This window comes from Hesperophylax consimilis, chromosome 3, assembly GCF_061612785.1.
Source record: "Hesperophylax consimilis isolate HC1 chromosome 3, BYU_Hcon_1.0, whole genome shotgun sequence".
NCBI classification, from domain to species: domain Eukaryota; kingdom Metazoa; phylum Arthropoda; class Insecta; order Trichoptera; family Limnephilidae; genus Hesperophylax; species Hesperophylax consimilis.
The window spans coordinates 42,395,863-42,411,418 of NC_142838.1; the positions used below are offsets into that span (position 1 = coordinate 42,395,863).

At 39.8% G+C, this 15,556-nt stretch overlaps 2 protein-coding genes across 2 annotated transcripts in view; one reads left to right on the forward strand and one right to left on the reverse strand.

Annotated features, from left to right (window-relative positions):
* ptc (protein patched) overlaps positions 1–15,556 on the forward strand; it is a 98,165-nt gene that overhangs the window by 19,764 nt on the left and 62,845 nt on the right. The gene's annotated exons all lie outside the window — the stretch shown is intronic.
* On the reverse strand, positions 7,053–9,834 carry LOC149425531 (insulin-like receptor). The gene is made up of 3 exons (XM_089646688.1): positions 9,072–9,834; positions 8,502–8,878; positions 7,053–7,445 (listed from the first exon to the last, which is right to left on the reverse strand). Exons 1-3 carry the CDS (start codon positions 9,832–9,834, stop codon positions 7,053–7,055), a joined length of 1,533 nt encoding a protein of 510 aa, XP_089502814.1.

Sequence of the window (15,556 nt, forward strand, 5' to 3'; positions counted from 1 at the left end):
AGCGCCTATAGTGAAAAGGTTTGAGCCCGTGCTTCTTCAGAACTCTCCATACCGCCATGTGTTCCCTGTGTCCTATCATCAGAGCGACCCGACGCACGGACAGCGTGGGGTCTTCGGTAATTAAGTTCAGGATTCTCTCCTCAACTGCCACAGGAACGATGTTGTGTCCTCCGCCGGCGCCTTCAATCCGTCCGATGCCACAGTCACGCAATTGTTGATACATCTGAAACAAAACAACAAATAACAACTGCTTTTATTATTCAGCTCAGTAATAATGTCAAATAAACAATCGCGGGCTTTTTCACTCATTTTATTTTTAAAGAACACTTATTTTAGGCACATATCAGAAAACTTACGTTTTCTCTTCATTTATTTCATTTTTTTATAGTAAAATGTATAACAAAGTGTTTTAAATTATAATTTTCTTAACTAGGTACGGTTGATATCTTGGATTCACAGGGGTGAAATTGAATTCAAGTAATTTAAATAATCCCATGGTGAGAAAGGGAGTGAATTCAATTGCAGTGAATGATGCATTTATTAGAGATTAAAATTAATTAACTTTTTAAAACGCCGTTTAGTGACCACTGAACACAAATCACCTAAAGTACAATTTACATTTTTAAAGTTGGTGGCCCCTTGTTATGTTTTTAATGTTCCCAGTTTAAATTTCAAAAGCGCTTTTTGGCATTATCAATGAATGTAAATAGTTTCAATAAACAATTGATAGGGTACAAACCTGGACAAAGGTAGCATGGTGTGGGACGCGTCTTCCAGGAAACCTCATGCGATACTCCCTTACGGCTGCTCGTGAATTTCCATTGCAAAATCCATAAACAAAAACAATATCTGCTTGCTCGGCAGGTGGATAATTGAGGGGCATATTTCAACAGTAAAAACTTAGATAACAAAACAAAAACGAAACTAGAAACTTGATGACATGCGAACTCCCAAAACAGCACTGACCACTGATACGAGACGGGGTGGCGGGAACCACACGGGACTTGAGACAGAATATGTGTGAAAGAGATGACAGTAGCGCGGCGTTGCCAATTATTTTACCCCTATACTGTGGGCAGTAGCGGAGTGTGGAAATTTTATTTATTTTTTGTTTTTAAAAGAAAAAAAATGTTACCGGACAGCAAAGTGTACATAACATTTTTTACTCCAAATGTGCTAAGGAATAGCTGGTTAAAGTTTGTCGGGTTAGTGCCGATACACCCTGTATATTTATGTGCTGACTTAAAGTCTATCCAGTTTATGTAATGGTCTAATCATTTTTATAAGATTTGTTGGCGATTGAAGTTTACCGGTTTGCTTACATTATTGGCTCCATTCCCCGCGCGCATTATTTTAATGTCATTTATTTGGCGAGGAAATAAATATATTCACGCCGCGTGTGGTCCGCGATATAAAATACATAATGCCATCGGCGTTCAACTCGGAGCAGGGCTGCCACCGCTATCCACCGCCATCCGCCGCCATCCACCGCCAACGAACACGCTGCCAATCATTATTCCACAACGGTCTTGTAATTCTAATTGCAACTATACACGTGTGCTAGTGAAGTAAGTTTTTGCCGTTTGCCGGCCAGACTTGAAAAACGCTAAACATTTAACGGTTCTGGAATTTTCAAACATTGTTTTGATTCATAGCATTTTGCTGTTGAATTTTCATATGCACATTAATAAATCAAAATTTTGCAGCGCTGCTCAATGTTTACTTAACTTTGAGCCCGCGATGTTATACTTTATGCAGCAAGTTATTTACTAACTGCATACTCAAATTGTCACACTCTGTCGATAGTTTTTTTAAATTTTTATTATTCGCTCTACGTCCAGTAATTCCAGTGGTGGTGTTCATTCTTTAATTGATTTTGATTCCGATGTACACATCGTGTTCCTGATCAGGGTAATAAATAATTAACAGGTTTTTCATTATATTACTAGCTCTTAGAATGCCAACATAATTAATTCACCGATTGGAAGTAACATGGTAGCGCTTCGTACCCCAGAACCTGATGGTGACGTCGCCTCGTGTGTTGCGTATTGTTACTGGTTTTGGTGAAAGTATGTCAAGGCTAAACTACTGCAGCTTCCTTCAATATATTTCATATGTTTGATCGTAAATAATTTGTTATACTAACAGTGATCGTTATTTACAATGCACGCCATGGCATATTACAAACTACCAGGGCTGTCTCAAGATATTCAGCCAACGATGTTCGAAAAAATGCTGCCAAAATATGGTTCTGGTATCACAATATAAACATAATATAAATATACACCTATGATTTGCACTTTTGCAAATCTGTTGGTAATGGTAGGTAGCCAACAATTAAAGTTAATGTAATATCAGTGTATTTATTATGATTGGTAGTTGTGTGTATCACGTTGGTATGTGGATCTGTGCTCGACGCCATGCGGGCGGAGGCTTTGTGATCATAATTTCAAGATTTGGCAACAGTATATAAACGGCATACAGGTAAAAGTGTAAACGGGGAACCAATATAATGAAATCAATGTTTATTTAAAATTTTATACGACACATTTTTCAAACTTTTATACCCTGTCTATACTCTTGGTTTTGCCACACCTACGCCTCAAAGATCTCATTTATACTGTCTTAAAACTTGATCATATTTTTAATAAGACTTACTCTTTATTATGCATATTTGCATATGAGAATTTATCTGAATTTTGTGATAGTTGTGAAGGCCGCCCCTCGTTTCCTTAGCTCGCGTGCGCTGCACACGGCTCAACTTGTCCATAAGGATGCTGCGCCCCTGCACACTTCGACGCGCATAAAACAATAAAGCCACAGTTATTTCGTAGTATTTCAGCGAATTCCTCAAGTGGGCTGGTCCAGAATGCATTGCAGTCCGGCAGGTCCGGCCCGTGCCCGGGCGAGCGTCCCGCGGTGTTATTATTGCGGTATCCCCGCGAACCGAGACCATTGCCTTCTTTCTTTATTTCACTTACGGACCATTATCGGCTACTATGTACTGTACCGATCCGAGAGATGAATTATCGCATTCTGAGAAAGTTCGTGATATCATGTAGCACTCGACGCCATAGCACCGCTTTTCCTCGCATTATTTCACCGAGGATGTGATGCCCAGTTTCTGAAGGACACTTTTATTTGTATTGCTTTAAAGACACAATAAACATCTATGTTTTTAGATCAATATATATTTTTTCCTTCGATATGCCTAACTCTGTCAGTACCAGTGAAACATAACGTTTTTTTCGATTTACAGGGAAATTTGGAAAACTCAAACTGTTCTCCTGAAAACAGATATGTATGTCTTGATTTTATAAAATAATTTCCTAACTTTTTTTTGCACTACTAACGATAAGATGTTTGTAAATAATGACCCTTCAAGAAATTGTGTAAATAAATTCTGCATGCACGGTATTAGACCGGGCCATTTAAATTGGGCAAGAAACAAAACGAATCGAATTTCGTGGCTCGTAGGGTCGAGTATCGAATTTTTATGATTATTTTGTATAAGCGGCTTTGTTTTCATAACCTCTAATGACGAATCGGCTGTGTCACGGTCACTTAAGACCTGACTGATTAATGGCTGCTAAAACAACGCAGGTCCTGTTCGGTTCATGCGTGCTTTTTGTTTTACACGTTAACAGATCTGTGTCGCTGGCTTGCGGCCACCCAAGACTGACGCCCCACGATTTCCTCAGAACAATAAAGGTTTCTGTTGTGTCGACAAATCTGCTGTTGGCGTCACCTTGACATTCAGATTATCGGTGCCGAAGCGTGATGGTGGAGATCCTCTATACTGTAGGGATGCTGTACGGGTACGAAGGGTCTTCTGAAGTAAAGGAATAAATTTAAATTAAATGAGCAATTTATGTGGAAAATATCAAGAAAAAGATTGGAGAGTTAGACTATTCCTAATTTATTAAGAATCTCTTCACATTATTGGTAATTCCGGGTTGCATTGAAAATATAGCCTTGTATTAGTGATCGACGAACCGGTGGATGCAATCTGTTAGCCATAAATTGACAATTGTTTAACCAGACTATAGTTAGTAATAAGATAGATAAATGTATTATATGTTTGTACAGCGTCGTTGAGGTGATTTTGCACAAAAACTGCGCTATACAAATCATCCTAATATTATTATTATTTATTGTAAAAACAGGATTGCAGGCCTTACGAATGAATTAACAGGTTTCCTGACCAGCACTAGTGTTTGTCTACGTCAATTGGCGGAATAGGAGGTTGTCCCTCAAAGCTTTGTATCGTAAATATGACCGCCTGTTCGTTTTTACTAGTCGAAAGTATGCTAGGCCACACTTCAGACGGTACTAATTCTATATTCAGCCCCACGAGCACGCGCGTATTCATCCGTGATGATTCGTAAAGAGTGGAGATCATAAAACGTCCTTCTGTTTTGGCGGCAAAGATCTTCCTAGAAAGATTTTTGACACCACATATTCCGGGAGAGCACGTCTCAACACACTGTTTACGTTGCCAAAACATAATCTTGTTATTTCTTTCTGTCGCTTTTCGAACTCGAAAAAATAGATGCTGTTATCATTTCGCTAGCGAGAACTGACGCCACATAAATACTTGTGGCAATAGGTGGATATCGGAGTTCGTGCGAAAGCTTTATCACGTTATTCGTATCTCACTCGTTCGGCGATATTATTGTTGTCGTCTTGTCACGTCTGATGTCCCGTCTGATGTCCCGTCTGATGAGCATGGACCCTTGTCAATCACCAGGGCTATTATGGGGCTAAGGCAAGGAGACATAATGTATAAAAGAATTGAAGAACCTTGATCATTTTTGAAGGTGTTTGGAGAGTCCGCCAGCGGTGAGCAGGACGACAGGTCTCCACGAAATCCGTATGAGTTAGCTCCGGGTAGAGATTCGTGGGAAGGAGTGCGCGAAGCCATCCTCAATTAATCAGCATCCATTGAACGTTTAACGGGACAATGATGCTTCATCTTTGCGTCACCCCGACAGCATGCTTGGTAATCCAGTGTAGTCTCCAAGGCATTATCACTCTTCAAAACCACTCACAAATAAAACCATTTTTAATCCAAATAACTGATTGTATATTTTAATCTCTTCAAACAACAACACTCGAACAAAGAACAGGCCGATCTCACACAGGAGTCAAAACGTTTGTTTTATGTTTGGCTAGTCTACACGGAAAGGCTGTATCCTTCAACATTTCAATCTCACCGAACAACCACACTCGAACTAAGAACCGGCTGATCTCGCGCAGGAGTCAAAACGTCTCTTTTGTGTTTTGTAAATTTACACTGAAAGTCTCCGAAGGATCGGTACATGGTATCCGCGTGATCTTTTTCATTATTTTGTAATATCCATTTTTTCTCGCAAAACGCCACGCGCACCGCGGAATCGTCGTCTCCCGTATTGTTCCCCAATCTACCTACCCGCGTTATTTTTGCTCGCCCGTCCAACCGATCGCAGGGCAGCCACCCGAAAAAAACTCTCAACAAAACAATAATCGGGCACTACCCTGGCAATCCAAACTTGCACAATTCTTTGACGTTACAATTCCCCGCAACCCCCGGAAATTTTACGCCGCGAAGTGAAGTAAAATTATCCTGAAACAAAAAAAAAACACGCGAATACCTCTCTTTCCCGCACATGTACATAAAAGACAAAGCTAGTAGAAATAAATAAGTTTTTACAGAAAACCATAAAACATAACAAGTTATAAACCAAGAAAACGAAAAGAGAAAACCAATTCTCAGATTGGTGTTGCACAAACGTTATTATTATTAATATTTGAGGATTTTACCTTCACTTTTATATCTCTAATATGAGATTCGCAAACACTTATTCACTTATCGAGAGACAATCTCTCTGAGACACCAGTGAGTATGGAGAACTCAAGCTCCCACTTTATTCTTTGAAGAAGAAAACAAAAACACATATATTTTTAACAGAAAATAAATAAAATAACTACCTAAACTCTCTTTCTCTCCCTATGTTTATATAAAACAAATTTACCATTCTAAGATAAAAACTTGAAACAATAGAACTTAACAAAATAAAAAAATAAAATCCACTAAATCTCTAAGAGATCTTCACAAAATCAATTACAAAATTGATGTAAAAAAAAATTCAGAGCAGGGTTTACATAACTTAATGCCAAGAATTTTAGATGATATTTTACAATCAGAAGATAAACCTGTCTATCGTGGTTGAATCAGGGTTTACATATAAAAAAATACCTATTCCTCAAAAATTTAGCTCAGGTTTTATGAAAACACAAATAAATACCTGTCTATCAAAAGGTGGTTAGATTAGGTTTACTTTTTCAAAATACCTAGCATATTCTCTTCGAATGAACATTGCTTGCTCAAGAAATATGACTCAGGAAGTAACCTAGATGGCACTCTAACAAAAATTTCACTTACCACGTAAGCAAAGAGTCGAAATTTCTTGGACAAACAAAATATAATTGGTGTTCAACTATGTGCTTTAGATAATTGACACAGGTTACGAGGTGTACGAGCACAATTCAAGAGATCGACACTTGTACTACAAAATTTACAGCATAACACTGGTACTAGCAATGAGATACTTATGCATATATTACTTATAACTAACCAAATTGTACTTATGACTAACAAAACTGTACAAAGACACACTCTCACGTAGCAGAGGTAAAGTGATAATATCCAGACGGAATTATTTAATAGGTAAGCCCGCCAAAGCAGTATGTACTTCCCTTTGTTTGAAACAACACAATTTGAGAATTTCCTTAAGAAACTAAGACTTAAAAATATATATTTCAAACTAAATATATTTAACCTTAAAACTAGTACATTGAACAACTAAAATAGATATTATATAATCTTGTGTATGAAAAATTGCTCAATTCTTTCACACACAAAAACAATAAGAATCCTTCTTTCCAAGTCCCCTGGAGACTCTTTGGATACTAATAAAACTTCGATACTTGACAAAAGTATAAGAAAACTCCAATGAACTTGTGAAAGAAGGGTTCAGACCAAAGGATAATGACAACCAAACTTATGTCCATTATGCTGACGGAACGTACCAATGTGTGTGTGTGTGCTGTAATCTCGTCACACACTCCAGAACCGGCTTGAAGTCTTCTACCTCATTCCTCTTGTACTCCACTGTGTAGGAAACTATAGCTCCGTTCGGATCCTTCGGCTCATCCCACAACACGTCCACTGACGTATTGTTCACTATTTCAATGTTTAAATTCTTTATATCATCGGCCTTGGTTATCGGTGCCGTCCTCTGCACGACCATGGATATTGGCCCACAATCCTCATCTCGTCTACCCTTACAGGCTGCCATAAAGATCATATATTTGGAGTAGTGCTTGAGGCCGTACAAGGTGTAATTGTGCACAGATAAGTTACTGTTGGAGTCTGCGGAGAACTCGGCGGAGAAGACATGGAACTGATTATTCACCGTCAAATTCTTCACGGGGGGGTCTAGGGGTCGGTTTTTCTACAAACTCTTTTCCGAGTTTGAAGTCCGTGGCTTGTCGGGTCTTGCGTTGGTGACCATCAGTCTCATTAACGTCAACGCTATTAATATTGTAGTCGACGCTTCCGCATCTGAAGGCGCTAATAATATCAGTGCTCTTTTCAGTTGCTTTTTGGTCTTTACAGAGCATGGTCTGACCCGTCAGCTGATGTATTTCATGACCACTTGGAGCAGTCTGCGTCAATATGTAGTTTTCCTAGAAGCGAAAATCCGTTGTCATGTCGGTGCAGCGGCAATTATTCTTACCGTCTTTTGATGGTGGTCGAGCTTCTTCCATTTCTTTGGTCCTATCTCTGACATTAGTCGAGGTGAACTCGAGTGGATTGTAACAGTAATTTCTCGTATCTAAGCGTTCCAGTTCGTCATATTGTAAGGAATGTTCAATTATATATCGTATAATCGTCCCTTTATATGTCGGGTCTAGGGACCAGTATATTGTCACGGTGTCGTCAGATGTACTAATAGTTGAAACTTCAACTGGCATAGATGGGATGTCCATTTCAGTTTCAAAGTATTTGATTGTGCTCTGTCCATTTTTAGAGGCAACCTCGATTTCCCCGCTCTCTTCTTCGCTATTTGCCGTTTCTACATAGAATGCGTACCTTGTAGATGGAGTGAGGTCAGTAAGATTATACACGAGTCTTTTCATATCGGGTTTGCTTGTTTCCGGGATTAATATTGACTTCCACTCATGCTCGAAACATGAATCTCTTCCGTAGTCCGTTGCTACTGCGTCTTCCGGTTCTTCCAGATAGAACAATTGATATCCTATGATATTCTGACTTGTAGTATTTGGGGTAAAGCGATCCCAGGTAATGGAAACGTTAGATTTTCCGATAACTTGGCTCTCTGTTTCCAAAACTACGCTATGACATGACGCCATAAATCCATTAGACTCCGTAGAAACACCAAACGAAGTTGTGTTAACATTCAGAATTTTCTTCAAATCGTGTATTTCTGTTAAGCATAATTTTGTGTTGTAATGGAAAAAGATTGTATTGTAAGATTCTTTAGCGTCAACTTCTCCTTGTTTGGCGTATTGAACAAAGTCTGCAAGTTATTCATCTCGTATACCACCAAAGAGTATTGAGAGTTCTCTAACTCTCTTCCATGGATAACTGTCAAGTTTTTGAAAAAGCTCAAAGATGTGATCGTTATGGACCTGTATATTTTTAGGTATCCATTTATTTCCCTTATATCTCCGAGATTTTCTTCCATTTCTTTCATGACATCATCACTGTGTTCTCCGGAGAATCGAATGTGCAGAGAACCGTTCACAATATTACATCCTCGGAACATCTGAGCCTCAGCAAGTGTGCTTATTTGGGTGCCGAGACATACCACTGGGCAGTTATCACAAAGGACGCATGTTCTGTTGCCGAGCGACCAAACCTCCTTATGGTCTTTGGGGCAGTGTTTTATGCATTTTCCTTCCCATGTCCATCCACGGCCTCTGTACATTTTCCCGCACAGCTTTTCGGTAATGCATTGGTTGGCATCCGGAAATTCAATCTTTCCTTCGGAGCACTTGGTGACGCAATAATTTCCATCGATCAGGTGCTTGCAGCGATGGCAATGGCCCGTCAGACTGTTGCAGCCGCAGGCACTCGGGGTGGCAGTGTGGAGAGGGAGTTCTCTGACAATGTAATGTATTGAGATCTTCGATATCTCGCACAGGTGGTGGCTTTTCTGAGTTTGTTTTGTTGGAACTCCAGCAAAGGTTTTCGTCGCAGCCTCTGCAAGTCTCGGAGCCCGGACAGATGTTGGGACCATTTTCCTTGAAGTGGCCTGTACTGCGGCCAGTGATCTTTTCCCAGTTGACAGTTTGCGTGTAGCATAGCTTGGCGTTTTTATCCAGGCGCACCGAGCCGCGCATTATCGTAGTCAAGGATCTGAGACCGATCTCCAGCAATTGCGGCAGTTCGTAAATGATGAGGGCATAGTTGTTGAACAATTCTCTTCCCCTTATCAGAGTCAGGTTCGGAAACAGCTGGCCCAGCGACTGCAATCCTTCAACGCGATACAGCAGGACGAAGTGCGTCAGTTCTCGGAGCTTAGGAAAGGAATATTCATCGAAGAACTTATCCGGATCACCGTCCATCAGCACAATCTGCAGATATCCGACGATAATCGTACAGTTTCTGATATATTCCAAAGCGGCAGGCGTATTCCGCAAGTCAATAGACTCGCAAATACCGTCCTCGGGGTTTGCGTCTTCTTCCGCGTCCAATTTCTGAGCACTTACGCCAATTATAATTGAACATATTGCCGTGATGAATGTCTTAGCGAGAAAATTCATGATTAGACGGGAGCAAATGATTGTCCACCGTCCGTACCGCTTCAGACATTCAACATGCGGACAGAATCCCCGACCTACCGCCGCATGCAGCAACACACTCTTCTCACATTTTGGCCCCCACGTTGGGCGCCAAATGTCACGTCTGATGTCCCGTCTGATGTCCCGTCTGATGAGCATGGACCCTTGTCTATCACCAGGGCTATTATGGGGCTAAGGCAAGGAGACATAATGTATAAAAGCATTGAAGAACCTTGATCATTTTTGAAGGTGTTTGGAGAGTCCGCCAGCGGTGAGCAGGACGACAGGTCTCCACGAAATCCGTATGAGTTAGCTCCGGGTAGAGATTTGTGGGAAGGAGTGCGCGAAGCCATCCTCAATTAATCAGCATCCATTGAACGTTTAACGGGACAATGATGCTTCATCTTTGCGTCACCCCGACAGCATGCTTGGTAATCCAGTGTAGTCTCCAAGGCATTATTACTCTTCAAAACCACTCACAAATAAAACCATTTTTAATCCAAATAACTGATTGTATATTTTAATCTCTTCAAACAACAACACTCGAACAAAGAACAGGCCGTTCTCACACAGGAGTCAAAACGTTTGTTTTATGTTTGGTTAGTCTACACGGAAAGGCTGTATCCTTCAACATTTCAATCTCACCGAACAACCACACTCGAACTAAGAACCGGCTGATCTCGCGCAGGAGTCAAAACGTCTCTTTTGTGTTTTGTAAATTTACACTGAAAGTCTCCGAAGGATCGGTACATGGTATCCGCGTGATCTTTTTCATTATTTTGTAATATCCATTTTTTCTCGCAAAACGCCACGCGCACCGCGGAATCGTCGTCTCCCGTATTGTTCCCCAATCTACCTACCCGCGTTATTTTTGCTCGCCCATCCAACCGATCGCAGGGCAGCCACCCGAAAAAAACTCTCAACAAAACAATAATCGGGCACTACCCTGGCAATCCAAACTTGTACAATTCTTTGACGTTACAGTCTCTCTAGTAAAGTCAACCGGTAACTAGCCAATAGTGATAAATATCGTGTGATCATCTCTTTTATTGGTGGTTGTTACGGTTTACACGAAAGCTTTATCACGTTGCAGACTTTATTCATTGATAATACTGTAGTGGTGCCCCACGTTGGGCGCCATTGTAACGGAATGTTTTAACCATTGTTATGATAATTAAAATAAACAGTATAACCACGTTGGGTGTCATTGAAACGGAACATATAGACTACTGATGAAATACTTACGAATAATGAGTTCATTCTCAAATAATATCTCTAAACCAGCCGCGTATGGGCCACCATTGACAAGGCTAGAGGAACCAACATCGGGGATTTAAGTATGTAAGAATAAAAGGGATAAAAGGTTAGTACACAGTGCATGAATATTGTTTTCATCTCTAGCAGTTAGTGAACTGATTTCTAATGCCCTCCTTGATCATTGCGTATCATAAGTTCATGCGATAGCTTTATCACGTTGCAGACATAATTATTTTATAATAATAGGAAGTATTCCGTGTCACTCGTGCGGGGATATTACTGTCTCCCGTAATAAGTGGACCGCTAACTTGCCCAGGATGACAAATATCACTTGATCATTCCGTGGAGTGGCAGCAGTGACAGGTAGACTGGGGAAATATAAATGGACTATGTGTGGCGAGATAAATGTACTCCATCAGTCTGGTCCATAGACTCGATATGACGCAGCGAGGAGTAAGTAAGCTGCCAAGAAAACGCTCAATTTACTACAGACATAATATCATATCGGTGATAAATCCCGCCGAATAACCTATTTTCAATCTACTTTTCACTTTTTTTTTACATCGTCGAAATTTACGACTTGTTTTTTTGCCAATCTTAATACAAGGTTTTCCAATAAGAGGTGTTATTTTGAATAGCCCGCTATTTCGGTAGATATTACTTTTGAAGCTGTCATTTTTTGACATTTGTAGAAATTACGCCATTTATAAAAATGGAACGATATACGCTTCAACAAGGCATTGAAATTATTAAAATTCACTTGAGTGAATCAAATGCAAATCATCTTGAGTGATGAGGCCCATTTCCACCTCGGTGGCTTCGTCAACAAGCAAAATTGTCGCATCTGGGGTTCGGAAAACTCAAGAGTTATTGTTGAAAAGCCTCTCTATCCTCAACGTGTGACTGTTTGGTGCGGTTTATGGTCCGGCGGAGTCATTGGACCTTACTTTTTCGAAAATGAGGCTGGAGCAACAGTTACGGTGAATGGATTGCGCTATCGAGAGATGATTAATGATTTTTTTATGGCCGGAATTGGATGGTATTGATCTGGACAACGTTTACTTTCAACAAGACGGCGCTACGTGCCACACAAGCAACGAAAGAAACCATTGATTTTTTACGATTGAATATCAAAATAACACCTCTTATTGTAAAGCCCTGTATATAAAAATTCAGCTTGCGTATGTTTGTGCTCTCAAACTAGATAACTAGTCGACCGATTTAGCTGAAATTTCAATGTTTGTTCTTATTAGTACCAAGACTGTTTAGACTCTAAACTTTAGAGAGTGGTTTGAATGGTAGAAGTCGGGGACGCCCGAGGAATACTAAACGCAAAATCTCTATCGGAATGAGATGCGGAGTCGATTTAAAGTCGATGTAATGTATTTTTTTAACAGTAGATAACATTGTGGTATACAGTAGTGAATGGTGTCAGAAGTCTGAGACGCCCCAGAAAGTCCGCTAGTTTTGATTTCACACTCGTATATTTTTCAAAATCCATTTTCTTCGGAATCCACGAAGTTTTATAACATCTACGACTATTATCATAGTTACAGTTTGGTACGAGTAGCAAAATTCGTGCCATTTATTTCGACAGCAACATCCCGGCAATATTATTATTCCAGTTTTCGTTCCTACCCGTTCGTTCACTTTTCTACTATCTCTCGTCTACGATCCCGTGCGAGATCACTAAAATGATTAAATGTTATGCACGGGTTGTTTGTCTCGCAGCGTAATAACGTCAACGACTTCATTTCTAGACGTGAGTAAGTACAACCTACAACGGTATCAGGTACGTTCACAAAATGTGAAAATTACATTATATTTATTAAAGAATCAAGTACCTACATGCTACGTAGAACAAAGCCTAGAGACAACATCGCTTATCGAAACCGCTTTATGTATAAAATTAATAATAAACTAGCGGTCCACAATGAATTTTTGGTACCTACCCCGTATGGCAGTGAAACGTAGAACTGGCAGAGGAAGGATGAAAATACACTGAATGCTGTAAAAATTAGATCCCTCAGTTGTAAACCCATGTAAAAGTGGAGATCCGCAAAGAATGCAAGACGATGTAAACTTAGTGAGTAATATTAAGAAAATGATGATTTATGCACGTGGATTGAATGAACAAATTAAGGATAATATATGACACAAATGCCGATGGTAGAAAAGGTCGGGAACGTCCGAGGAAGACATGTCACGATCAAGTGAATCGGATACTTGAGTTGGGCCATGTCAAGAGTCAGAATAATAGAAGAGTATGTATGAATGTGAATGTGTGTACCAAAACTGAGTTATTTGCGTTCCGTCCTCTCTGCCTACCCTGCGGAAAAAAGGTCGTGATGGTTAGTTAGTTTATTTATATTTTATTTTATTTATTTATTTATTTATAGATAGATAGATACAGTACAAATTACATATTAGGAAGTTTTGCCTGTCCAACTAGGAAAGTTTCCCGTTCCAGGAGAGACAAATTCATATTATTCCTTAAGGCGATGCCATACGTAGTAATGCAAAATTATGTGTTTTTGGTTTGAAAATTTGGTCGCCTAGAAATGTTTCAGATGCTTTAATTAAATACTGCGAGTAGAATACATCTTGGCCTTTGAAATAATCGAGTATTTTTTAGATAAGTCTTTTTATAAGCCCAGAAAAAAATAATGTAAAGGCCTATGAAAACTGCTTTAAAGTTCAATATCTCCTACTAACAAACACATTTTCGGTTACGATTTTATTATATAATGTGGCAAATTAAGTTATTTATAAAATGATCGAAAAAAAATAAATATTTATGCCCGAACATCCACAAAATAAAATAAAAGGCACTTTTTGGCCATGTTTTTTCTTGCATAAATCAAAACAGGCGGATTGTGTTAAGCGGGAATTTAAACCTTATCGCCATCTACGTAAGGGTTGTTATTGATAGGCGCTCAATTTAAAATATTGCACGACGTAGTGCATCGCCTTAAGAAATGTACATAATTACAAAACGAAAAATTTCATTTTTCTTTGCAACTTAGTTGTGTAATGGAGAAAAAAAAATTATATATTTTTTTTACAGTAGTAGTGGCTTTGTAAAGTTTAACAGGGTAACATAGGGTTGCATTCGGATTTACAGTAAAAGAGATAAGTTAGGTATTTAGTAGTAATGAAAAGTAGAAATGGAGTTTTTTTTTGTAGTTTTGACAATATAGTTCGTAATAAATTGTTTCAGTTGTATCCCATCAAAACTTTCATCTTCGTTTATCGATAATAAATAATCTCTTATTTTTTATTAAAAAAACGGGTAACCTTAAAACGTTTCACTTCCCCAACAGTAAAGAATCAGCCGTAATTCGACGTCACAACTTAACTTTTGGAATAATACTTTGGGCACAAAAAGAGCGCCGGTTGATTATGATAAATGATTCAGTGTGCGGCTTGCTGCTAGTCTATACTGTATGCTATAGCTACATATGATTATATAGTAGTGTTTGGCGGACGCTGCTAGGTGGTCCAGCGAGAGATGTGGGTAAAGTGGGGGGGCGGGGAATTGCTTTTCTGAGATATCTTTATTGTCTCCCTCGAACTGCGCGATTTCGACTTAAACGTTTTTTGTTACACATTTATGATAGGTTCTGAAACTAACGAACTTAATTACCATCGTCTCATACATTCTCTTATGTTTCACGGAGAAAAGTGACTGTTGTTAATTTATTCTGTTTAATTTCACCGCGGGTCGATTTTGAGTTTTCACTAGAATAATGATTCGAGCAGCAATATAATATGTACTATTAACGACAACAATATTACGAATGAAGACAAATCAAGTGTGTTACAATAATAATTGAATATCACTGGCGTAGGTCGGTAGTTTTGTCTTCTTTCTTCCCAGGCAATTTGACAAATAGTCACAAAGCTGTTTCAATATTAAACTATAACAGTATCTTTATTTTCCAAAAATTGGTTTCCTAGAATCGCTTTAGTTTACTTTGTTCCATCATATTGTAAAAGCTGACACTGCCCAGTGCCCAGTGACCATATTGCTTGCTGCGGTCTCGCATTGCGCGGTTCCGGCCACCGGAGATCCGTGCAGAAGAGGTCGCATGCTCAGTGCGACCATATTGCTTGCTGTGGTCTCGCATTGCCCGGTTCCGTCCACCGGAGATCCGTGCAGAAGAGGTCGCATGCTCAGTGCGACCATATTGCTTGCTGTGGTCTCGCATTGCCCGGTTCCGTCCACCGGAGATCCGTGCAGAAGAGGTCGCATGCTCAGTGCGACCATATTGCTTGCTGCGGTCTCGCATTGCGCGGTTCCGTCCACCGGAGATCCGTGCAGAAGAGGTCGCATGCTCAGTGCGACCATATTGCTTGCTGCGGTCTCGCATTGCGCGGTTCCGGCCACCGGAGATCCGTGCAGAAGAGGTCGCTGGCTCCATGCGGCCATCGCAGCCGACAAAAC